Raw genomic sequence first — 27,645 nt, 5'->3', positions numbered from 1 at the left:
CCAGACTGAAACCACAGCCCTAGAATGAGATATTCATTAAGACCTGACCTTGCCTTTCTCTCACGTCATAGATCACTGACCTCTATCTTCAAGGTCCTTCCTCATCTACATTTGCTGTCAGTAAGAAAAGAAATATGAAAGTATATTTTTGATGAAAAGCACTGCTCAGTTATTGGAGTACACCTGGCACACTTAGCAAGTATCAACTAATTCCCATGAACAGTTACAAACATGTAGTACATAAAATGTGGGAAACAGCAGTACAGATTAAGAAAGGTTTCAGAAAATAAATACTTATATTATGCTACCATCCATGAGGAAAGCAAGCTTTCTGCTCCATCCTGAAAGGCAGCACACATATTCTCAATAACTTGTTTCTGTTGTGTCCTTCCCTCTCTCCTCACTACCTTACCACAAGAAATCTGGGCACATTCCCTTTCCCGCTCCTCTCCAGTTTTGTCCTTTCCAATCTAGCTACCATTGATTTTTCCCTGTATGTTTTGTATGTCAGTGGAATGAAAGATCCTATGTCTTTTTTCAATCGATCTGTAGCATATTAAGGTGATGCCTTCTCTTGTCTTTACCAAGCACATCAAGCCCAAGCCCTTTTCGTCATGCCACAGAAGCAGGCTTTGGAGACTACTGGGTATCAGAGAACAGTAGGAGAAGCAATTAAGAAGCACAAGTGATTTTTCTTTTCCTATGGATCAATGCTGTTGACTTTGCACAATAAGAAGTAGTATGTTCAAAGGCAACATCTGTGTAAAAGGAAAATGTCTGCTTCAGCAATACACACAGAATTCTCCTGTGAGTGGCCACACACTATAGGAAATTGGAACAAAACAAGCTAGTGCTGATTTCTAGCCCAACGAGGTTAGATTTTGCAGTATTCACAACTGACAGAGACAATTACCAGCCAACAGGCCTCTACCAGCAACAATCACAGCAAACCAACCTCTCCTTGAAGATGAATTGTTTTGGGGAGAAATCATACATCACAACTCAGTGCATTTACTTCCAGTGTATGCTCAGAGCTGTACCTGTCAATTTTCAACAGCAAAAACGTACTGCTGTTATTTCTTCAAGCCAAGCAGAGCTAAAAGGCTATGATCTAAGCAAGCTGTAGTGTGCATGTTACTTATCAATAAAACCACTGGTGACAAAGTATGATGTGGGAATAACACACCCACAGCTGAGTTTTTAAACACCAGCAAATTGACACATCCTGTTCTTTTATAAAACAAAGGAACGCAATAAAGGGATTGCTATCAAAATTAAAAGACAAAATATCTTTAGTGACTCTTCTTTATGAAGCAAGACAGGACAGGAAGCAAAAACTGTTTCTGTACCAAGCCTCAAGGAAAGCAGCAGCTGAATTGCTCTTATACATCTTTCATTTGGCAAGTCTTACAGCCCTAAAGGCTCCCTCAAAATCCCAGGAAAGCATTACTTTGAGACAAAATATTTCAACAAATTATGTTGACTATAAATCCCCAGCTTAAGTTTAAAAAGCCATCAATTTCCGAGGTAATTTACAATTCATTACACAAGAGCCTATATTTTCTTGTAATAACCCACAAGTTATTTCAGGATTTGGGAGGGGGAGGCAGGAAGGGAGAATATAGCCTTCTGTTAAGAACCATGTTACATGCATGTAAAAGTATATACAGAGGAAATTTAACCCAGATCACTCTTCCACAGTAATTTGTCCTTTCCCCAAAACCTGCCACATGTATCCCAAAATGTTCCTCCACCTCTGATTTTAATAGGCATGAAAATGTTTCCTGAAATCATCTTTTGATGACTGTAATTATGTTTTTTATTACCCAGAACTCCTGCTGCTGCACTGTCCAAAGTTCCTCCATGTCCAATTTTCAAAACCTGATTTCTTTTGTTCTCATTTGTTTGCACACCAGCTTCTGCAAATAGAAATTGAAAGGAAGCATTACAGGATAACCTCAGAACATAGAAAAAATAGCACATATTTCCAGACTGCTAAAGGAAATAAAAATCAAATATTTAAACTATTAATTAGTAGTGCAGAAATTACTGTACTGCAGAAGACCAGTGATTCATTTATACCTACTCCCAACCTCAAACAACTTGCAAGTTATTTCCACTTAGGTTCTAATGAAGTCTCACATACTCTCACAACCAGATGTTCAGAAAATACTGGTAGCAAACCTGTGAAGTTTCATTACAAGGAGTGCAAGAACCAGCAGCTGAGTTCCCAAATCATCTATTATACACAATTTTTATGCTACATAATCTGAGCAATTCTTGATGTATTTACTGCCTTGTACTGGGACATGTTTATTTGCATGCTTGCAGCCCTAGGGAAGTTCTGCAGTGAACTGAACTTGCTCACTGCTGCTTTCAAGCTGTCAGTGTCTCAACCCACCAAACTTCCTATGCAGCTGATGACCCCAGGAATTCTGGGGACTTCAATGTACCTTTTTTATTAGCATTAAATATGACAAAATGGCTTAAGCTACCTTATTTATATCTATTATCTTTCCATTATGCCTTTCACTTCAGGGAATCAGATTTTTCTATATAAAACTGGATTGAAGTCTGTGCCTACAGTACAGTTCACTACAAAGTAAACCACTAAGCACTCACTGGTCTCAAAGTATGCTCTCACTTCATCAGTAAGTGCCAAAAGCCCAGATTACATCAAGTCCCCATAATAAATTAAGTCCCCTTATTATATAAAAGATCTAGGCCATAGTCTCTCACACCTTTGCAATGTTATTCCCTAATATCTGACATCCAGGTTTCCCCATACTCTGAAAAAGCAGTTTCTGCAGATTGCATCCAGGACTTTCAAACTCTTTGGCACACTGTGGTTTTTACACGTTTGGTGATATTTTTTCAGAGACAACAGGCAGTGGGACTGCAGCAGAACACTCTGCCAGCACTGCGTTGCAGAGATGCTGCTGACACCCATTCTGGCAGACGGGTACACGCTGTGCCTGGGACAGGACAGCTGTCCAAGCAGGGATCCCCTGCACCGTGCAGGACTGCAGCTTTCCGCTGGGGCAGATCTCATCCCCATCCAAAATGACGTTTCACATCCTGCTGTACCTGAGCCGACAGCAGGCGCCCGCCCCCAGGACAGAGCGGTGAATGTGGTCTCGGCTCCCCGTGCAGTGGGACCAACACACGGAGACTCGCTGGGACAGCCTTTCCTAAAGCACCCCCAGGGACGGCGACTCCACCACCTCCCTGAGCAGCCTGTTCCAATGTCTAATCACCCCTTCCGTGACGAAATCCCTCCCTAATGTCCAACCTGAACCTCCCCTGGTGCAGCAAGCCAGGACGTATCCAGGAAGGGATGCATTCCCGAGTGGGCCATGCCATGGCTGTGAACTACCACCAAACAAAGAAGAAAAAGCCCCCCGAGAAACAACAACAGCAACAAAAATCCAAACCAAATCCCAGTTCTCCTTCAGTTTGCAGAACTGTAGAGAAAGAGGGTGCTGCGGCTTGTCAGCGGTTGTGATTCCAGCACGCCCAAGGAACGCACGCACATGGCACCCATCCCGCAGCCACGCCGGGCTGGGCATCCCTACGCCTTGTGCCGGGGCCGGCCCGGCCGCCTCTCCTCACCCTCACCTGCCAGCAGCCTCTCCTTGAGCAGGTTGAGCACGCCGGCCGAGGTGGGTCCCTTGGGCTTGTAGACGGCGAAGAGCCCGCTGAGCGAGAAGAGCCTCTCGGCCGCCGTGCCCAGCACCGCGCCGCCCGCCTCCCTGGCGGCCATGCTGCCCTCGGCCCGCCCCGCTCCCGGCAGCGCGCCCGGAGCGCCCGCTGGGACATGGAGTCCGGGCGGAGAGAACCGGGGGTTTTAAGGTCGCTTTAAAGAATCACCGGCAAAGCGCTCGGCAAAAGCGGGTTTAACGCAAAAGCGAAAGCGCGAAGCAGCTCGTGGGCAAGGTTCGCGCTGCTGCTTACCAGGGGGTTAATGCACGCAGAGAAAAAGCAAACTGAAATCTGTAAAGTCAATCAATCTGACACTGAAATCAACTGCAAAAAATATCTATGTGGAGGCTGGAGGGGTGGGGGGGAAAGGGTAAGGATAAGAAAGGGTAAGGATTAAGAGGAATAAGGGACACCCTCCCGTTGATGACAAGGTTCAGAGTGGACACCCTTGACAAACTGAGCCCCCAAAATTCACCAACAGTTTAGCCCTAAAGGTTTAACTGCACTTAAAGCAGTTGTAATCAATAGCTTAAGTTAAACAATTTAACAAAGGATTCATATAGAATTTATTATAAGCTCTACATTAACTCACAGGCATAACTTACAAATCTAAAGTACTTAAGAATCTAAGAGAGCAGCATTCATGGTACATTGGCTATAGCATATTCACACTTACACACATGGACTCCTAAAGGAGTTTGTACAAGGCATTGTACCTGTGAAAGTGCTCATGTCAGATGCCTTTGCATCTTCTCAACAGGCGAAGGGTTGAGCCTCGAGGAGTGGGAGTATCAACCCACGCTCCATCAGCATTTGGTGATGGTCCTCAAAGTACAGCAAATGTGAGAATTCACTGACTCACATGGGGGCTCTGAGAGGCCCCACTCAGAGGGAGGTGCTGGTCACAGCCCAGTGTGGTCCAGGAGAGCTCAAAGGGTCTCTCTTCGTACTGCTGTTTATAGGGTTACAAAAGACTTGGCTTTAGTCGTAGTGATTTTCCATCCTGGCTGCAATTCAGCTCAGTAACTTTCTTTGAAAGTTTGATAACGAAAATATCATTCCACTTAGCTTGTTATTCAGGCAAGAAAAATAAGTTTCCAAGACTGTTCATTAAAAACAGGAGCTCGTTAGACAGTACAAGTTCCTGGGAACAGACCACGTTTCTGATAAGCTCAAGAGAAGCTTAGCTCAGGTGGTGTTTGTAAAGGCCAAGACCTCATAAGCATTTCTGAGATCACAGTGTGGCCTTTGGGGGGAGATGTTGGGGTTGGAAAGAGGCACCACCACAGAGATCTGCTGGGTGGCAAGGAGAACACAGCCCAGCAGCTGGAGGGAGCGGCTGGCCTGTGGGCTATCTGCTATGGGATGCTTCCCACTGTGGCTCCACCAGACACAGAGGGTATTGCAGGTATTGGTGGGGAAAGTTCACTGACCAGTGTGTCGTGGTTCATTCATTGCCAACTTGAAAGAATTATATTAGAGAGGATAAGAGGAAGTAGCCTCAATCTGCACCAGGAGAGGTTCAGGGTAGACATTAGGAAGAATTTCTTCACAGAAAGAGTGTTTAGACATTGGAATGGGCTGCCCAGGGAGATTGTGAAGTGACCATCCCTGGAGGTGTTTTAGGAAAGACTGGATGTGAAACTTAGTGCCGTGGTCTACTTGACATGGTGGTGCTGGGTCATAGGTTGGACTCGATGATCTCAGAGGCCTTTTCCAACATAGCTGATTCTGTAATGATCTGCTGACTAGTTGCTGTGTCCATTAATCTTCCTGCCTTCTTATGTGTCATGTAAGAGAATGCTGGGAAGGCTTCTTCTGGATCTCTCACTTCCATGCATGAGTACAGTGTGTGGGATTTCCTCTTCAGGACTGATTTGTACAGACTCATTTCTCTGACAACATTCCCAAGGCATTTGAGCAAGCTATGCTCTAGCAAGGCACTGAGAGCTTAGATGTTTCATTCATGGATTTCATTTATTCATTTGTAAGAGCCTGCAGATGAAATCATGAAGAGACACTGTTACAGCAAAAAAAATACATGGCTAGCTAAGAGCTCTGCGTGTTCCCAGACCTTCCCAGAGCTTGAGAGAAGCAAATCTTCCTGCTGAAGTCAATGGCTACCTCTGTGCAGAGCAGGATCAAGGTCCCTGTGTGGGTTTTCAGCCCATGCTGGAGTCAGTGGCTCACTCCATGCCTGCTCACACCTTCCCCAGCAGCTGCACAGGGCACGGAGCTTCCAGCTGGAGCTGCCACCACTGTATCCATGAGATGGGAAATGGCTTCCTGCCCCCAGCAAAGCTGAGCAGCCTCCCCTGCACACTTCTTGTGTGTATTATTAACCAGGCACCTTATTTGCTTAGATGTCATCTACAGGGCTGTAATCTGGCTATTACCATAAACTGCGAGGGTGGTGATGAGTGGTACACGTGGCTGTCATTGCAGGACATGAAGTGAGGTATCAGAGTCCTTCTCCAGAAGATAAAACGGCAAAGCCACATTCAGGTGAGAGGTCAGCAGAAAAATTACCACTGATTTACATGGAGTTAGAATTTAAGCAGGGTTGTGGAAGGCATGTTGTAAACTGTGATGGAATTTTTGTTGCAGACATGGTTTAATCAGGTTGTTTGAAAACTATTCTCGCCAATTCCCTGCTAAAAAGAGCTTAAACACAGATTGCTCTGTATGTGGGCACAAGCAAAACTATTCAAACATGACTATTAAGAAATGGTGTTAGCGAGCTTCCAAGCAGGAAGATTGCAGCCCAAGGACTGAAATGCAAACCTGTCACTCTGTCATGGCCAGCAATATCATTGGGTTAGTAGACTGTTCTGAACACATCACAAAGGATCGGAGGGAGATTATATAGAAATGAGAGCTCCATTCTTGGCATAAAATCATCCTTAATACAAAGAGCACCTCAACTTTTGAATAATGCAGTGGCAGACAGGCTCTGTGAAAAAACTCCCTGTACTGCCTTCTCAGGACTGACCTAAGCTAAGAATAGTCTAAAATTACGTCATTAACCTGACACAGGCACAGACCATGAGCTGAAAGGCAGTGTCTGACCCCCAGCACTGTTTCCACAAATGGCAAAAAGCTTTGCTTTTCTTTTTTTTGGGGGGGAGGGGAAAGGTGTCTAAAGAAACTGCCCCCAATTTCATTTTTAGTATTGAGCAGGAAGTTCTTGTAGGTCCCCCGAACTTCTGCATCCGCAATTAAAACACAACACTTCGTTATTGCAGCAGATGGAGTCTTTGAAGGCTTAGAAAGAAGATGTTTGCTTTGAGTTCGGTGGGCATTGGACAAGGGCCCAAAGTTAGAATTGTGAAAAACAATTAATGACTGTCAGTATTTTAGTTAGCTGGAAGTGTATGTGTACATAAATCACACATGGCTCTCTTTGTGGGACAAGGTTATTCAGCATTCAGAATGGTGGGAATGATGCACCAAACTGTTCATCTCAAGGGCTTTATTTCAGATTTTCCTTGTGTTGCTTGTGATTAGAAGTCATTACCATCTGCTCAGTGGCTGATTTGAAATGAGATGTTTATCTCCAATGATTCCTAGCCAAGCCAGGATTCACAACAACCAGAAGTATGATTAGAGTTACTGACTTTATTTGCAACCTTAATAAAGGGGCTCAGTAAATGGCTGAAAGGACAATGTTCCTTTATGCATGGAACATGACAGGTCTACTAGAGGCAGGCCAAATCCTCCACTTATGTCTCTGGAATTACAGAGAGTAATGCCTCAAGGATCTGGTGCAATTATGCTTTATACAGAAGAGATAATGGATAGTAGCTGTTGTACATGCAAACAGCAGATGAGTGCTATTGCAGAGGAGGAGAAATCCCTGACTTGCTTGTGCAGAACAGATGCAACACTTTCTTCTACCTCCTCCAGCAAATGCTCACTGCTCTGTGTGCTTTCAGCCTGGCTTTGTACGAGGTAATGCTCACAGACCACAATGCAGAGGAAAATGGTGCTGCAGTACAGCTTTTGAAGTAGATTCAGCAGCAACAGGCCATTCCTGTATTTGTGCTCACTTCATGGTCCAGCTTTATCATCTGTAGCAAAATCAGAGCAAACAATGGCAAGGAGGTCAATCACAGCTCATGGTCTTCCTGTAAAACAAAGAGTTGCAGCTGTTTGAAAGTTCAGGTCACAGTCATGTAAACAGCTCCCTTGTCAGCTAGAGGGATTTTGTCTGTAGTAGGAACTATCAAAGTCTGATATACGTAGGGGTTTTTTTCCCTCCAATTGTTCCATCTGTTTGGATAATAAGGTGTAGATAAATAACATCAGCTTGTTAGTTCATTTGGTCCCATTCAAACAGGCACATAATTCATCATGTGTGTGGTTCTTCTGAACAAAGGTAAATTCTTCAGTATCTTGTTGAACTGCAGCAGTTTTGAAAAAAAGGAATATCAGTTACTTCATGCAAGGGAAAGATAGAACTACCCACGGCATACACTCATCTAGGTTTGGCAAATATTGTTAGTCATTCTCCCCGTGAAAAAAGATGCCTAAACTGCAAGTATTTCATGAGCAGATTTTTGGCATTTTGTTCAGAAGAGGATCAGTAGTTAACGTTTACACCAATCTGGATTTTAAGTCTAGACTTATTTATTTATAGGAATATTTTCTTTAGATTTTTATTATGGATTCTTTGGTATTAGAGGGATTCTTTTTAATTGCGAATAGTTGAGATAAGGGGAGCTGATTTAATGCACATTTATAGTGTCAATTTGAGTTGGACAGACTACAGTAGAATCCAAATGTTTTTAGCTATTCCATCTTCCTGTGAAATGCAGTTTTGGCAGTTAGCTAAACAAGAAAACAGCAATTTTTCCTCACCACTGGTAGATGCAGAGCTACAGAAAAATATGATACAGATATGATTTCAATTGCTCCTTATGGACCCTTTATAAACATACTGCATTAGTGATGACAGATCTGAAAAAACTTTTAATCTCTGATACATGCCCAGGTCTGTCTATAATGACAGAGGACTAAGCATAGTATGCAATCAGAAGATGCAGTGATGCTGAGGGAAAAAAAAAGAAAATACATTTTGCAAATCTTTGATTTTGTTGCTAAGAAAATGTCAGTGGGATTCTCAGGTTTTGTTTAAATTTATGCAGTTTCCTATTACAGTTTCTTTCAAAGAAGTAATTTTCCATCTACCTTTATTGTAATTAGGAATGATGAAGAACTCACTAGATGTATATGTGGAAAAAAGCATCACATAAAGGATTGTTTATATGGACAATTTAAGTCCAACCTGCCCCTCTCTAGATTCAGAACATAAGGTTAAAAGGACCTAAACACAATTAAATCTGAGAAGCTGCTAAATACCACAGCTAGAAAATAAATTCAGCAATGATTGACCTGGAGTGTGTTTTCTTCGAAAACATTCAGTCTTGATTTGGAGATACTGGGAGACAAGGAAATACATAGAGCTGTATCTTCACTAGTAGTTCGAATTTATACCTGTTTTCTCAATTGGCTTTATACAATTTCAACTCTCAGATAAATAAACAGGTTAGTTATCTGTCCTTTGGCAACTCTTTCTCATCTTGTGAGCACACATATAGACTGATTATTGGTTTATGATGAATGCGCAGAAAAGTGCATACCTGAGCTCCTCAGATGACCTCTTTTCCTCAGCTGTTCATTCAAGTGAAGGAAGAGACTGTACCTCTAGAAAAAAACCGCCTTCAACATCTACCATTAAACTCATATCAAAGTTAAATAAACGTTGTGTAATTTTCTTGTGTGAGCTCCTCTTCTGAAACACTCTTGTACTTCCAGATTTAATGTGCTGTAACTGCACGAACAACCCAAAAGCCCAGGTCTCAAGGCCACTGCTGGGAGCCTGAGCAAATCCTTGCGGACAGCATAAGAATAAAAACTCCAAAGAGTTTCCTTCTTCTCAGCTTCTCGTGGTCAGCAATTGGAGGTATTTTTAGCCAAAGCTGGAATGCGGACTATTATATTTAGCCCTTATCCATGGATCTTCTGGCTGTTGTCTAATCTGCCTAATTGTTTGAAATGATATGTACACTCAGTTTTTAATCTGTGGCAGTGACTTTCTCAAGTTAGTTGGAGGCTATATGAAGGAGTCCTTTTTATTTTGTCCTTTACTTCCAGCTACCTTGACTTGCACTAAGTACCTCTCAATTCCTGTACAATGAAAAATGAAAAATTCACACATTTACTTCCTCCATTTCTCTCATGATTTGAAAGGCCTTAAATCATATCTTGCTCTTCTCTATTTGTCTCTTCTCAATGTGAAGAATCCTATTAATTCTTTCTGAAGCTCTCTATTTTGTCGCTCCTTGGACAGAGGCTATTTGTTGGCTTATAATCATCATTATGATTCTATTCTCTCCATCTATTTTTGGATTTTACAACATCCTTCTTGATATGGGATCACCAGTATTTTACTAAGCAGTTAAAATCTGGCCATGCTCTGGTTTTACAGCATGGCATGACAAGACCTCCTGTTATGCTTTATGTTCCTTCCTAAACTTCTTAACACCCAATTTATTTTTTTGACCTCTTTATGAGGTGCAAAGCTTGACCTCCTTGGTGCAGCTGTAGAGCCTCTTTCTGCACCTGTGAGATTATGTAGTATCATTAACAGAGCAGGGCATAGATGGTAGCTGGTGTCCCAGGCTCTCACCACACTCCCTGACTGACATTTCATGTGTTGCAAGGGAAGCTGCCTCATGCCTGAGAGCTGTTCTCTTTCTCCCTGCATCCTCCATCTTCCATTGCATGGATGCTTTTAGAGGGACAAACACACCAGTTATTGGGGGAAAGAATAATTCTCTGCAGACGTAAGATAGCATATGTCATTATTTGCTTATGTCTTTCCTCCCAGTCTGACAGGCCTTCACACCCTTCCCAAGAATGGCCTGCACTGCGTGACTCACAGGACAGTGAAGAGCCAGCTGAAAAGCACTTCTGCAAAAGGCAGTTAGAAGAAGCTTAGAGATGAAGGTTCACTCCACACAAGGGTCACGGAGTTACAGCTCAAAATGTAAAAATTGCTTAAAAGCTCTGGTTTGCCATATGCTCGTAAGAAGAAAGAAATATCTCTCCTCACACTAAAGGGGAAGAGCTGTCCAGAAACCCCACAAAGGGAAATGGTTAAGCATCTCAGATTCTTCCTACCAAGAGCAGGATCATTAAGTAAATGACTACTCCCCAGGCATGACCTCAATCAACAAATCTCTCCTCTGAGTGGAGACATCCCCCACGCATTGGCAGAAACTGGCTTTTCTCAACCTCATTTTAACCTGGCAGTTTTCTCCAAGCCACCTTGTTGGTGCTTTTGTTCCCTAGAAATATTCAATCCTTTTGGCTCTTAACCGTTTCAAAGAAAGACAGTCCCCATATTCCTCTACCTGATCATTCACCCCTTGTAGCTGCTCCCTAATATCTGCCCAGCCAAACACCTGTTTTGCTGTGAGAGGCTTGTAAACATCACCAGCACCTACCTATGATAAGAAAGTCAAAGCTGTGAACTTGCTATCCATTGTCCCTAGAAGGAAATTGGAGCTGAGGCAGCGTCTGCCGTGTTCCCTGGCCAGAGGAGTCAGTGGCCATTCTGGCACGTTTTAACTGGAACAGAACCTGCTGGCATGAAGACAACAGTAGCACACTTCCTCCACTCTCTTTCATTGGCACACTCTCACTCTCAATGAGCTCAAGTAACCGTGAATTAGTTCCGATTAATTCAGAAGTGCAGATAAACAAAAGTAGCCATTGCCCACGGGCGGGGGCTCCAGTTGCATCACTAATGAGCACTCCAGAATCAATCATCAGGCAGCTTCAGGCAGCAAAGTATATTTCAAATGCATGTTATAATACTGTTGACAGGAATTGTTCCATTTGCCATAAATTATTCAACTTTTAATTGTTTAGTCTTTGGAGTCTGTAAAGATGCTGTTTGCCAACTGTAAGATTAAAATAATAATGCCTGCTTTTTATTTTCATGAAGTTGGACTTAAAATTGCAGAGACAAAAAAGACTGATTTTAGAGGTACCTTGTTAAAAACAAGGAGATCAAAAAGTTGATGAGTTCTGCTTTTTTTTTCTGGGTTGCAATCATTAAAATTACGTTCTATATTTACCACATCTGTGTGAACAAAGTAATAAATATTTTGGACAACACATATACCTAGATCAATATTCCACTCAGTCTGGGTTATCCCATCTCATATCTTGATCATGGACAACAAGTGACCCTGAGACTGTATTTTTCCTGTCATGTCTGAAGACCTGTACTTTTCTTTGAAATGAGAAAGTAAAATGGAGTTGAGTATTTGTCAGTTTTTTGACATCTCTTCCAGGTTTTCATGTATTTTTATCATTCCTTCATTGGCTATTTTATCTTGCAGGATTTGTAAGGATATTGTCTAGACAGCTGGACAAAGAGAACATTTGGGTTTTGTAGTAATCACTATGAGGAAATGATAATGAGAAGTTTATTCAAAATATTTTTGCTTAGAAAAAAACCCCTATTAGCTATAACTATAAATCTGATAACACCTAGAAAGTAAATTTAAACTGGTTTTGTTTAATTTGAATCTCTGTTTCAACTGTTTGATGAGGGAAGGAATTGCTGTTCATATTCAATATCCTGATTCACATTCCACTGCTAAAAGAAACATCAGTGCACCCAATCTTAAATATAAAAAACAAACTAAGGAATCTTTTTCTCTGTTAGATATTGAAAACTGCTTCCTGGAAAGCTGAAAAAAAGGCCAAAGTATTTTTTTCTTTTAGCTCAGAATTTCCCTTTGAAGCAGTATTCACTTACGCAGCTGAAGACCTTGATCCCAGGAGTGCTATCTGTTGAAGTCAGTGAGAGGTAAAGGATGCTCAAAATCATGCCCTAATTGCTAACTTGGCTTGAAGGTACGTGCTGTGTCCTACTAAGAATCCAGTTTCCAGTAATCATTCTGTGCAGTGATGGAATCCTGGTGCTGTGGTGGCTGAGACTACCAGGCTATAAACATAGCATGGAAAGAGGCATTAAACAGGCGTACCATGGCAAGGCTGATATTCAAGAGGTGACCAGAGATGTGCCACAGATGATCTAAGATGATCTACTTGAGTTAGTGCTTCAATAAGGATACTCTGCTTGAGTATCCTTTTGCTTTAAGCCCTGTCGTTCATAGGAAGGTCATTAAATTACTTTGTTTCTGCAGTACGTTTATTACCTTTAAATCCAGTGCAGTCTGCTTAGTCTTTCATGATGCCTCATTGTGAATCATTAATGAGAAGCTCACACACAGAGTCATAGAATTTGTCTGATTACTCCATTCATATTTAATAAGCTTGCTGCCTACACTTCAGAGTAACAACAGAAATTAGATAATGTAATACTTTAGTCCTGGAGTGCCCCTAAATTTGGCTCTAAATTATTCATTATACTGGCTGAGGGCAAGCGAGCTGTCATAACCCTAAATTTATCTAAATCCTACATTGTCTAATTTGTGCCTCTTTGTTGTTATTCTCACTTTAAAAAAATAACTAATTTTTATTGAAACTGAAAACATCCAGGTTTTGTCACTTGAAGATTTATCATCATTCTCTGCAGAAGCACTGCAGTCAGCTAAAAACAAAGATCATTTAGTTCGACCTCAGCTATATATATAAAATGTGAGCCCTGCAATCAAGTAAGATTGTGAAGATGTGTTTTGTTAAAAACAGTGATTTTATTTTCTAGCTAAGACAGTATTTTTTAAAAACTGTCAATTAGACAAGAACACAGATATTAACCAGCTGCACTCCCACATTTTTAGATTTTTATTGTTTCATTCTATAAATTAAATGTCTCTTTTGTATGGGTTAGATTCAGAAACGTACTATCAATGTAATATTTTTAGTGTCTTTAAAATAAATAAACCTTGTAAGGTAAAAGGTCTAATCTAAGCCTAGCTGGGCCCTCAAGCAGAGACTGAAATTATAATGTAAATGTTGATGGGCTCATAACGTATTTACCAAAACAGACAGAATCTGTCACACCTTCAGATTTATCACTGGGAATGTCCCATTCTTAGAAGTCATATATGAAAACCCGATTGCAAAATATGTATCCCAACTTTCGCGAAAGCAGAACAGCTCACTTACGGAGACTTGTGTCCTCTGATCCCATCTTCTACTAAAGACTTTCTGTTCTCATGGGAATCATTCATAAACCACTTCAAAGTTTAAACCTTCAATGCATTATGTACATAAGCCCAGCATCAAAATGGATCAGGTGCTCAGGGCACCTGGCTCTGAGGTCTCTCAGTGCTATTATGGTCTAGTGGGCTGTCAGACATCATGGGCAAACCCAGGCTCAAGGGGAGGAGTACCAGAGCATCAGTGAAATACCGTCTCCTTCAAAACATCTCAGGGGAAAATAGATATGAAAAATAAGGTGGGGTGTAACTATGTTATGTGCAAGCAGGAGGATCCCTGGAGCAGTGCACTAGCCCCAATTTTTCCTCAATGCCTGCACTGCTGCATGAAATGGCCCCACTGTGGCAGCACAAAAACTAGTCACTCATGTCACACCTCAGCTTGACCAAACAACCTGCTCTAAAAGGCCAAAATGAGGAAATAGCAGAGAAAGTGTTGTTACACTCTTCCTAAAATACAGGAAGTCCACATTAAAAGTTTGGAACCTCTTTGTTCTTTTTGCCTTTCAAGTGATGTGTGTGGTCCTGTGTCTTTATCGTCACCTGTTCTTAAGAAATACAGTAACACATGTAAGAGTTGGAGGAATTTTATCGCATCTCAAGTGCTGTCTCACTGGAAGACTCACAGAGACAGATTGCATATCCTGACAGCAGGCCAAGGGGGGAAAAAAACATTGGGAAGGCAGCAGAATCTAAATTTCTTAGAGTTGAGCCAACAGACAGATGGCAGGAACTAAATGTCCTTAAAAAAATCCCATGGCCGTGGCTGTCCTGGCTCAGTCTGATCCTCTGCCAAAGTGAGAGCCCCCATGAATGAACTGCAAAGAGCTTACAGTTGTTCCAGTCCAAAAGAGCTTAAGGGGGAAACAGTTGGAACAGATGAATTTCTGCAAATGACAGCAACTCAAAAAGTTAATATGGGAACCTGCCCATTCAGTACTGGCAATGGAAGAGAGGGACTCAAAGAAATCTGTGATTTGACAGTCAAATTAATAAGTTACTTTTCAGCAACAGTGGAACAGTTATTGTAGCTGCTCCATGGCCAGCAGCTCCAGCTGCTGGGAGCTTACCTCTTGTGCAGGAAACAAGGACAAGGCTTTTCCCCACTTAAATCCTCAAAAATAAAGCTTATATTAGATTTGTCTTGGACATTGCACAGGCAGATCTGTGGAATAGCAGCCTCTCTGCTCTTCACTCACCAGGACTGTCTGCACAGCACACACTCCTGCGCAGGTACCAGCCATGCAGCTCCCCCAGCCACCTGTGTTTCTTGTGCCATAGCAGAGTTTAAAGATTTCTCTTTCAGAGAAATCCCATTAAATAATGCCTTAGCCTTCCCCTGTGTTTTGCAGAGCAGGAAATACCAGCTGGGGGAGGAATGAAGCCTAGAATAGCAGCTTGTATTAAACAAGACTTCTGAGACCTTTCCCTCATTCTTTTAAGTACAGCTTAATGGTTCAGACACTAAAAGGATCTGCTTTCCTCTTCAGAAGCATTCATCCGGATTTAGCTTCAAAGTCCAACTGTTTCAACACTGAAAACCAGGGGGTTTGTGAGATTCAGCAACACAGTACAGTTGCTTTTTCCCCAGGAAGGTCCATGTTGTCTGACCAGCATAAAAACGACAGAGAAGCTAGATGAGGTGCGCCAGGAAGGTGTTTGTGCGTCAGAGAATCACTATCATGTCTCCAAAATTAGCTGTGCTTTGTGCTTGGTTGGGGTCAGCAGCTGAAACAACAGCCTTGTATGATGCTGGTAGGCCAAGCTTCAGTTCATAGGCCCACACTTCCAAACGTTTCTGAAAACCTTCTGAGCTTGTCTGAGAGGTTTCATGGGGCAGGGAACAGATAGAAAGGATGACCTTCCCTCAGAAGCTGTTCCCTCAATGGGTAGAGTTGGCAATGTCTCCCACTCATAATTCATATTTCCATCTGTCCTCCCATTGAAGGATGAGGGTGAAAACATGCCTGAGGGAAGGCTTGCCACAGAGCTATTACTGGTTTTCCCTGCATCATTGCTGTCCAAAGTGAAGGAGACATCCTGGTCACTTGGAGGCAGGCAGAAGGGGCTGCAAACACTTACAAACCACTGAGCTGATTAAACTTGCTTTGATCATCACAGTAATTCTGCATCAAAGATACTGTGTGGCAAATCACTGCTCCACACAAATCACTGTGCTGGAGCCATTCCTGGGTGAATGTTTTTCTCCCCTAAGCCTGAAAATAGGTTCTTTATTCCACAGTAAAAAGGGAAGGATTGAAGCAAACTCTCAGAAGAACGAGCGAGCTGCAGGGTCTTCTCATTTCCATTGGGGCCAGCCTTATACAGCTTGTCCAGGCTCAGGGAGCAAAGAGGACACTTAAAACCACTTTTCTACTTTCTGGTTTTGATTGCTGTGTGCTTCTTGCCTGAGGATCCAGGCCTTTGCTGTTGTATTTACCCTTCCCAGAAGTGCACTTAGTGATTAATGGAAGATTCGAAGTCAGGCATTCACTCTAGGGAAAAAGTAGGTTACAATAAATAATGGTCACAGGTTAAGTCATCCAGGTATTGTGTATGCCCTTAATGGGTATCAGAGAAAAATACACCATAATGCTTGCAAATAAATTTCCCCCCCTCACCATCCATTTTAAATTATACCTCTTGAGAGTTTTCAGCTATTTTCTTTGCTTTCAAACACAGCTTCCCTCTGTGTCTCCGACTCTGAAGTAGAGAGCTGAATTCAAACTGCAGAGAAATCTGTTAGAAGATGCCTGGAGGTATATGTGGCACAAAGACATGGGAACTTTATCTTCTATTCTGGCTGCTCTGAACTGATTGTGGGGATTAATGATTTATCTCTCTTTAAAGAATTCCTTGGAGCTACATAGTCTCAAATCAGATAAAGTATATACTATTCCTCAATCAGGCACCTGCCAATTTGGGTTTAGTCTTTAATCTGGGCAGTTCTAGTTTTACAAAGATTTGACTTAAAGAAAAGTTTCCTGAGATATATCATCAGTGTTCATCACTTTTCCCAAACCTGTATGATATTTCTTCTGAGAGCCCTGCTAGCCTGAAATGGTTATAAGAAGAAAGGAGAAATAACAGAATTTTACCTTTCTGCCAAGAACAATTCAATACCACACCTCTGTCCTTGGTAAATCCCTTGAACAGTGTGTAGGGCTTGAGCTGACTTCTGACACAAGGACAAAGTTTACCTTGGAGAGTATCACAGGCATATTTCATCCTGCCCTTAGGATCAATGTTGGTTACCAGTAGCACAAGGAAAGCAGGCAGCTCCCTCACCAAACCAACATCTGTTCAGGTTTGCTGCAAATGTACACATCTGTGTAAAATGGGAACAAGGGATTGGTCAGAAGCAGAAATACACAATATTGGTCCACAGACAAGTGTTTAAGAGCTCAATTTGGATGTTTGTGGAAATGCACCAGAGACAGTGACATTAAATCTGACTCTCTTGTAACAAAGTCAGTGGGAGTCATCTTGTTTAAAGTGTGTTTGGACTAGATACTTGTCTGATTCATGTCCTTATTTATATAAATCCAAAATGGGATTTATTATCTGGGTTAAAAAAGAAACCAAGCAATTTATTCACAGATACAATAAAAAGGAATTCATGCACAGTCAGAACTCTGCCAAATGCAAGGCAGCTCCAGAGAAAAATGGCATTGTAAACCACTTCATAGCTTGAAAGAAAATAAGCTGGGTGTACAACAAGGTAGGAACCATCTGCTTGGCTTCACTGAGAATTTCCCTAGAGTAATCATTGCAGGGGTGGATAGATCATGAAATAAAGGAATTTTTTTCTACCTCTAGTAATTAAATTTACTGGGTTGCTGCAGAACAGTTCCTGGCACAGAGTAAGACATGTAGATGTAATACCTTATCACTTTAAGGCTATATAATTACAGTGATAAACAAGCCCATTTGGTTTAGCAGAGTCTCACATTTTGTCTGACTGACAGACCTTCATTTGCTACAGATCATAAGTTCATTTTTGGTAGTCATGTCAGATTTCCCATTCAGCCATTGCCCCATGCACCAAAATGCATGCACTCCCCACAGCATCCAAGATAAATATCTGTTTGATTTACTACCATATTTTCTCTAGGAAGCTAAAACTTGAAGGCATGACCATATTCGCTTCATTCTTCTTTAAGACATTCAGACTAAGCAGCTGACCTTTACACAGGTCTTCTGTAAAGCTGGGAGCAGAGAACATGAATCAAGGAGGTGGAGGTCTGTATGACCTTGTAACAAATTAATATTGTCCTTTGACTTGATGCTTTTGGACCTGCACCATAAATTCTTGATCAGGATGTAAATTCAGATCTACCCCTAGCTTGCTTCTGCTGCAGTATTTGGAATTAGTTAATAGTAATAATAATAATAATCATCATCAGGTAGTGATTCTGTTCTAATGCAATTGGAATTAAATATTGCTGTCAATCTAAGCTCATTTAATTAAGCAGCATTTACAGAGCAGTTGGATGCTCTGAGGACCACAATAGAGTGACCTGGAATTATTTAAGTCTTCTTTTTCTTTCTTTTGTATTTCTATACTTTCTTTTACATTTCAGCTTCTTTTGCCCTGGTAATTTAACAGTGTCACGTCCTCACAGCTGACCTTTAGAGGACAAGAAGCTGGGACCATTGTGTTGGTTCTGTGCTTCTGCCCTTACACTTTCAAATAATACATACTATATTTACTTTTATTTTCTACTTGAAATGACCTTGAGAGTTACGCAGGGTCAGAACTAACATTTTGTTGAATCTTTTTGAATATGCTAAACTTTATTTTTCTGTGATAAGTGGAAAAGGCCAAAAGAAGTAACAATAATTGTCCAGTGTTGTCTGTACTATTAATTAAAAATTAATAAATTACATGTTAAACCAAAGATGAATCATTTATCTCCAAGCAGTGGGTTTGACAAGGAAAATCCACATTCTGGCTGTATTTCCTCAAAATACATCTAGTCCATAAAGTAACTATCTCCGTCCCACAAAGGAGTTTAAAATGATGTTGATTATATATCTCGAATGTAAATATAGTCAGGTGAGTTTACAGAGATAGAGGAAAAAATTAGAAATAAAGAAATATTTTTATAATAGGCCTTTATTGTATATTTTGCAATATTTGATTGACTTTCTAATGTCCTGTTTAGCAGTATCATTCTCCATAATGAGAACCAGAGGAAAAATTATCAATGAGCAAGGCAATCTAACCAGCGCTTTCCAGTGGTTAAAAAAATGGCGTAACCTGAGACAGGGCTTAGTAGTGTTCAATATCAGACCTGTCTCGGAGATGCTGGTCAATCAATGAACCCAAGCTCTTTAAGAGAAGGGCAGTAGTTTGCTGAGTTGATTGTATATTGACTCAAATTTTGGTCACAGCACCTGCTAGACAGCTGGATGTTTCCTGATCTCCAAAGTCTTACACTACTACCAATTAGCAGTAGTGGACTACTGCCTAGCTTTTCTAAAATGCCCCATACTCCACCAGCAAGGCCTTTGAACCTCAAGACTCTGGCAGCATTTTTCCTTCTGGGAGCACAGCGAGGATGTTTTGCCTTGTGGCTGCAGGGCTACAATACACTGAGGATGGCTGAGCTCTGAAGGGCACAAGAGGAACCTGTGAGCCCTCAGATGAACCCAGAACTCGAGAGTTTGCTGCATTTCCTTTCCTCTAGGCATTCTGATTGTTAGAAAACATAAATGTTAGATGAAGTTGGACAGTGAACAACCTTCTTATTTACAGGGCAGTCCCACTGCTTGAATCCATCCAAAGGGAGTTCTCAAGCTGCCATGTACTCTAATTCACACACCTTGAGTTTTTTAAAGACGCTTCTGTGGACATAATATTTGGGCCCAGTGTGACTTTCAGGGTGTACATACTGCATAGTACAGCCCACAGCCTTTAGGAATTTCCCCAGTTCTTCATCAATTTTTAATACATGATATTTTGCACTAACAGGCTGCTTAAGAGGACTCAGATTCCAGCTCCCACCAAAATGAAGCAGAGCAAAGATGTTCCCATCTTCTCAGCAAAGCTGAAAGCTGAGGTTGGCTGTCCTGCAGCGTAACACAGCTCTGCTACAGTTCTGCAGGATATACCAGATGTATTTAGGGCAGTAGCTGGCCTGGGAAGCAGGGGAGGTCAGGAGCAGATGCATCATGCCCTTCTGCTGCCCCTGCTCTGGGGGCGGATAAGCCGGGGGCAGTGGGGGGAGAGCAGCCTCCTGAAGCAGCGCAGCAGAAACCCCCAGGGTGCACTGAATCCACGTGTCGGATCCTTCGGGGAGGGTGCTACAGATTTTCTTCCGTAATGTGCATTTTGAGATAAATACCAGTTGCAGTGAAGCGTTTTCTATTAAACAGTCTGTGAGAAAAGGGTCAAACCGCTGATGTGCCAATTCCCATTCTCACCCAGGGCCGGGTGCCGGCGCAGCCGAGCGCGACGCACAGAGCGGCTCAGTTCCAGTGAAACACTCGGGTACACATCGGGATGGGTCTGACGGGGGCAGAACCGCCTGGTGATGATCAGGGCTCGCAGCCTTTGACTGGCGATGAACTAGCTGTGTGAGCTTTAATTAGCCAGCGACAAGGCAGAATTATAATCACTGTTTTACCAGCGCAAAGTAAATACTTGCTTTCCTGCTTCGCCCATTCTGGAAATTTATAACGCACTTGGATGTGTCCACACCTCGGAGCCAGGGAGGCAGATGCTGGGGGAGTGAGGAACAGGCTTTTGCAACCTGACCCCCGAGGAGGAATAGCTGCAGCCATGCCTTTTACGATGACACATTTTTCTGAAATATTTATGCCCAATCACCCGTTGTTGTTTATCTCATGGCCCCCTCTCCTTGCTCAACCCAGGCTGTCTTATCAGACAGCCTTAGCTATTTAGGAAGCATAAATTAAAAGTTAGGAGGCTGAAATTAGAGAAAAACCTTTTTGACACACATTGAAGCTTCCACTAAGAGAGCTGTGGAGAATTAATTGTCTTGCAGAAAGGGCTGGGAGTGGGGACCAGAGTGTGCCTCAGCATGTGAAGGGCAGAGTTCCCCCCATCTCAGCAGGTGTGACTGCTGTGGATTTTAGGTAGGAACTGTTTTTCAGGCCCAGCTATTAACCACTAAGTGATCTGGTTGGTTGTTTCACCCAATCCATGCTGGATGCCTTCCCCTTCCCTGCTTGCAGAAAGGGCAGCCACAGCCTCAGTAGCAACTACAGCAGCCACCCGCAGCAGGGACAAAGGGAAAAGCCTCAGAGCAAGAAGCAGAAAGTAGGTTAGCCTGAAAGATGTGGGTGGAAACAGTGCTCTTACAGACATCTTTCTTATAGAATTCTGTATATTCACTTTTTAGTGTCTCAGAAGCAGAGGATGTTTCTTTGCATCATTTCCAGTGAAGAGGGAGCTGAACTCCCTCCCTTCACGCTCTCTCCCCTCTGACCTGTCTAATTGCTGTAGGAGAAGGGCAGCCCAAAGAAAGTCAATATGGATAAAACCCTTTTGGATCCTGGTATTGGTCAAACTGCTGGTAGAAGGGTACAGCTTCCCTTGGGCCACAGACTTAGCTGAGAATAGCAGATTTGTCCTTTTCAACAATTTTGCAAGACGAGGTGCTTTTGCTGTGGGATTTTTGGGTTGCTTTGATCAGTTGTGGGGTTTTTTACTACGTCTAGATCCAGGCTGCCTGAAGATAACCATGGGTTTGTCAGTGATTTTAGTGCAATTGACCTTGAAATTTGACCTTGAAATATGCTGAGTTCACAGGCTATATAAACTACCATATTTTGCATATCTACTCTAAATCCAGACAGCCAGAGGGCTGAAGGTACATTGCCCCACTGCAAACAGATCAGCCGAAAAGTATGAACCTTGATTTAAAGGAAAGACACCATTGCTGATCGTGTGTTGTATCTTAGATGGGAAATGGAAGAATTGTGATCAAACACACTTTATTGACTTTATTCCTTCCTTAACTAACAAGTGAACTTCTGAAAATGTGCACACTAGCCATTTTATGAAATATGATAGCAAGCACTAAATTACAGTCCTCAAATCACCAATTCAGAGCCCACAGAAATATTTTTTTCCATTTCTTCATCTATAATTTCCGGGCTGGAGCTCTAGCCATTAATAGCAGCTACATCATTACACTGCCGTGACACTTCAGCAGCACCCTCATCCATTTCAGTCATTGATCCGCTAATGTGCGCCGGATGGGAAAGGAAAAGGGCCAGCTCATTCATCCTCCCCCTCCTTCCTCCTCCGCTCACCAGGTGGCAACCACTCACCCACTGCTTTAAATCCCTATCAGATTTCAGATGCTCAGTGTTAATTGTCTCTGTACAAGGACTGACCCCAGACAGCAAAACTAAAATTAAAGTAACAGGGCCACAGAAGTGGGTGAAATGCTACAGGAGTGGATGGATCTGCATCTGCTTTCCTTGGCCCACAGACTGCAGACAGCACTGGAAATGACAAGGTAGAGCGGGAGCGGTAAAACACACTTCTAGGCGTTAGATTCTTCCTGGAAAATGAAGCCAAACAAGGAAAAGAGTAGGAGAAAGGCTAAAGAAATTAGGCAACAAGATGCAAGGTATATCAATGTACTGCTGGAGAAATGGTACTTTGAGTAGCACCAACTGCACAAGTAATTTGTAATTTGCATATGGAGAAAAAAAAATGTCTTTCCTATGGATATCCATGTGTAATCCATACTGCAGCTCTGTGTTTAGATGTTTTTCTGAGTTACAAAGATACTGAGCTGAAAGATATATTACTTATGCCTGTAGCTTGTTGAGGTTTTCTAATCCAGAAACCTGATTTTTAAAAATTTTTCTTAAATTTATCCGAGTAACCTATACACACATTCTTGCTTTCCCTTTCTACTCTTTCCTTGGTACATCTGTTCTTTTGTTCTGATTTTCCTTATCTTTATATTGCTCATTTTGGGGTTCAAAAGATAAAGGAAATAAAAATCCTGTTAGTTTTCAAAGGTCCACAGAGCAGTAGATAATTGGTTTCCAATCAAGTTCCGACTTTCTTTGATCTCCAAAGCCCTTGCAAAGAATATTTTGCTAAGACAGAAGTGTAAGTGTGTGGTAGCACTACCAGGAGATCAAATTTTGAAAGGCTGCAATTACCTGTGCAGTGACACTTATAAAGATGAGAGGGACTGATAACAATGCTGTTTTTATGCCATCTTCCATTACACTTGCATTAATGAGACAGGACTACATCCTTCTGAAAATACTTCCAGTAATATTTCTCCCATGCTTTAGTGACAGAGGTGATGGGTCATGCAGTAGGGTCAGGAACAGACACCAGCTTCTTCCAGCTCCCCAGACCTCGGTTCAGCCACACAAGCATCCTTCCTTCTCAGAGGCTGCTGCTCTTTCCAGTTCTGCTTCAAGAAGACAAATAGAAATGTGCTGCTTGTTCCCCCCCGGTTCATGTTTCTGCCTTCATGCAGCAGTTTATAACCTTTGGCTGTGCTGGTTGAACTTTTTGGGCTGTGGTGCAATGATCAGTGTAATGTTGTTTATATAACACAATGCCCAGCAGCTGATAGGAATTTTTTAAAACCAGCTCTGCCACCAGAAGAACCCTGATGTGAAACTATAGCCTTGTTCATTTTTGCAAACAGTTAATCTCTTCTGTCACTTTGAACCTTAATGCTCGTCACTTTAACTTCCCTTATTCACTAAATGTCCTTCTGTCTGCACCCACACTTAAACCCAACAAAACATATGGGTGGGGGTTGGTCACTTCTCCCAGGTGACAAGAGGAAACGGCCTCAAGATTGGATATTAGGAAAAATTTCCTCACCAAGAGGGTGCTTTAGCACTGAAACAGGTTGCCCAGGGTAGTGCTGGAGTCACCATCCCTGAAGGGATTTAAAAGACATGGAGATGTGGGACTTGGGGACATGGTTTAGTGATGGGCTTGGGTTAATGGTTGGACTCAATGATCTTAGAGGTACTTTGCAACCTAAATGATTCTATGATTCTGTATGAAAAAGCAAAATATGTTTATGCTTGAAAAGCGCAAGACAGAGTAAAATGACTGATCTGAGGTTTGTAGGAATCTCTCTTTTATTTTCCTTTTAATTTTTATTTTTATCTTTTTCACCTCTTTTCATCTTTCTCTTTTCCATTTTCTTTTCCTTTTTCCTTTCCTATTTCTTTCTTACTCTCCATGCCAGGGCTGTCCAGAAACAACAATTTATTTTTTTTATGTATCAAGGCAGAATTATTTTGTACTATCTGGAGAGGCAGAGTGCACAAGGTACACAGGTATATATTTGTGCACGCACACCAAAATCTATAACTGACTCTGCTTCTTTAAATAAACAGAATACATTCATTTAGCTTAAAATAGGACTCCTGTCAAGCTCCTGCCCTAGAGCAACTACCAATTGCACTGTCAAAATCACTCTCTGTGGTTCTGAATAGGTTTCTTAATGAAAGAGCAACATTAGCTCTTTAGAACATTTTGTCCCCTGAAGGATGCAGCAGCAACAGCCACGGAATGATTTCTGGCCCAGACATGCTTATAGATGGTAGAAAACATAATGGTTTAAAACATAAGTATCAGCTCCCTGGAAATGCTTCATAACAGTGATTCAGGGAACCAAGAGACAAATGGATACTAAGAATGGTACCCACTGATGAGTGCTTTGTTTCCCATATGCACATTGATCCCCCTAAGAATAGTTGTGGTTATGTTGTCACTGAAACAATGCAGTAACCAGAGAATGAAATTATTTGGGACCCAATCCAAAGCAAAATATGTTCTGGTAAAATGAAATTGTAATATTTGCTGGATTAAATAATGATGAGCATCCGAATGAAATTCTGTTTCTATTTTAGCAGTCTGGTCATACTGACTGTCACAGTACTCATTTTTTATTCTGGTTAAACCTGGAGGCAGTAGCATAGTTGAATATGACTTGAGTAGATATGTCCAGATTCAAACGAAAGAAAAAGAGCTGTTGTTATAAGATGCTTGGTTGGAGGCAGGACTCAGGTGTTCTCTTGTTTCTTTAATAAGGGTGGTGTGGCTGCACTCGGCTAAAGTCTCCAAATTGGAGCTACAGCACCATTTAAATGTTGAAGAATGGTATTTACCAACAGCCTTATGCATATCCCCAGTCTCGGTTCCAGACAGATTTCAGATCAAATGTCACTGTTCTCATACAGGAAAAGCCCACAAGCAGCTTTTCCACAGCATGGAGGGCATCGGGATCAAAATCAACAGCACAACAGATGACATTTTCCATCAGAATATAGAAGTATCTGTCCCTGCTTGGTCAGAGTCTTCTCCCTGGCAGCAGGAGACTGAACTTCTGGTGTGTTTGATCCTCTTACTTCCTATACTTGTAGTCTGTTCCAACAGTCACCATCAACCCAGACGTAATTATTACAGAAAGCAGCTTTGTCTAGGCACAAAAACATTCAATGCTAATAATAAATCTGTTAGAAGTGCTCTTCCTATGTCCTGCTCTGTTTCCTGATGGTCCCTTCCCCTGCTCCTCAGGGTCTGTAGTCCATGCTGTCATTCTGGTGGTGGTGGTTGTGATGCAGCAGGTCATTGGTTTCTGGAGTCTTTCCCCAGGAAGATTATGGTTGTTCATGTTGATAGTTTTGTCTTACTCATTTTAATATGGTTGCTAACACATTTATACCTTTCCTCTTCCTTCACTGTTTTGCACCTCCACATCCTATCTGCATTTTCTACATACAGTACCTTTTAAATCTGTTAGATACTATTTCTTTGTTGTCTTTGTTACCCCTAAACGGAGCTTTGTCCAGCTCCAGGTCTGTGTTTCTTGAACTTACCGTGGGTGTGAAGCCTGTGCCCCATCTCTTTTCCCCATGCCAGTATTCCTCTGCTGTGATGCTCTCCAGCCCTCAGCCATCCTACCAGCCCCAGATGTGTCATTAAACTGTAGAACTGCAGCAGCACCATTACAATGACAAGCAAAGTAAAAGAATTTAGCCCTAACCACCTGGTCAGAAGAAAAAATGCTGTTGCAGATAATTCAAAGTAAAACAAAGCTGCAGGCAGGTCAATAAAGTTCAGACCAAGCAGGGCTGTCACAGCTCAGCCCTGAGGGCTTGCAAATTCACCACAAAATCTGTGGCCTGTTAGTAGCAATGGCAATACAACACAAATTACATGGTTGCATTATTGTGCTATTCTGAAGTTTCCCATTTGTTTCCCATCCAGCTCAGACCCTGCTAATACATTGCCCAAGTTAGGGAGCTGCAGGTACACAGATCAGCCCAACATCAGGAGTTAACTTAATGAAAGCCAACTCATTCTGTAATGCACTTGGGATTGGTGTCTCCTTGGCTGTGTTTATGAAATTCCATGGAGCCGCTGGAATAAGTGCTACTGAATTAATACAAAGCTATAAATAGGTTAATCAGGTGGAATCTTCAGCTGCTAAAACAGTAGAGTTACACAATTATACTGACCTTGGCTCATGATGGTGCAAGTTTTTGTTATCAAATTTTAGTTTCAACCTGGAGATGATCTTTATCTGGCATCTTGGATCAGCTTGCTCTTGCAGTCCACACTTTTCCAGTAAAGTAATAAACAACGGGGCCAATGCTGGAGCAATTTCTTAGGGGCTTCTGATAATTGTTCACTTAGCTGCTGAGCATAAAAAGTTTCTGCAGAAAACTGAGTCAAGAGTCAAGCCCCTTCCAAGAGCTGAAAAGATAAAGTGCACCTATATAGCTTGTACTTTAAAAATGTAAATTAAGTCTATATGTGTAATTCCTCTGTGACAGCTTCCTCTATTAACAGACTAAGTCATCCATCTGTCACAGGAAGAAAAAAAAGATATTTGCCACTCAAAACCACAAACCCAACAAAACTGCTCAGATTACTCAGCATCACCTCAGTGCGTGGTGAGCAAGCAAACTGCTTAAAAATAACTAAACAATTGGCAGAACAAGACATAGTGATCAGGGGTGAAAACTAGTATTTGCCTTGAAATGGCAACAACTGCTGCATATGCTGGCTGGAATTACTAGCATAGCATTATTTACAGTTCCCACACCTTTGCTTCTTTCTGAAATAAAATAAAATAAACAAATAATGGTTTCCAGGATAAGTTTATATGCCATAATCCAAAAGTACACATCATAATGTACTTCTACTTTCTACCCCAGAAGTAAAAGGTAGAAACTTTTCATGTTGCACCTTTCCCCTCTTAGACAAAACCAGCCAAAACACTCCTTGTCAGCATCTCACTTGAGACATAAACTAGAGAGAGGTTTGGAAGCTGTGGGCCTGTCCCACTGGTTGATCAGATCATATTTAATCATATTAAGGCATCTATTTTTTCATTATTCCATTTGGTTGATATTTAGAAACAAAAAGGCAACACTATTTTAGAATTTTGGCAATTAGAATTATATTAGTAGATCCAACTGACATTTGGAATTAATTATAAAAGAGGGGAAAAAGGGTTTGTGCTCACTCTTGATCTTTTAGAATGTAAAAATAAGGCCTGATAAGCATATTTGCCATCCTGGAAACATCAAGATTTATTTTGATTTGTTGGCTTATAATAAACCAACTCCTTATTTAATGATCCGAGCTGAGACCCAGAGAAGCAGACATTTGATATATATAGCATGAAAGTCCTTGCACAATACTGATGCATGATTTAGGCAGTATTACTATTACTTCTCCCAAATTTCAGCAAAA

General features: G+C 41.7%; 1 protein-coding gene across 1 annotated transcript in view; it reads right to left on the bottom strand.

Annotated features, from left to right (window-relative positions):
• Positions 1-3,777, bottom strand: part of TRUB1 (TruB pseudouridine synthase family member 1) — a 28,798-nt gene extending 25,021 nt beyond the window's left edge. The window contains 2 exon segments of the mRNA XM_027647925.1: positions 1,827-1,919; positions 3,619-3,777. Coding sequence (XP_027503726.1) covers positions 1,827-1,919; positions 3,619-3,763 — 238 coding nt within the window. The 5' untranslated portion in view covers positions 3,764-3,777.
• Between the last annotated feature and the right edge of the window lie 23,868 nt (positions 3,778-27,645).

Source organism: Corapipo altera, unplaced genomic scaffold (assembly GCF_003945725.1).
Source record: "Corapipo altera isolate COAL_440 unplaced genomic scaffold, ASM394572v1 56, whole genome shotgun sequence".
NCBI lineage: Eukaryota > Metazoa > Chordata > Aves > Passeriformes > Pipridae > Corapipo > Corapipo altera.
This window is presented reverse-complemented; position numbering and strand designations above follow the sequence as displayed.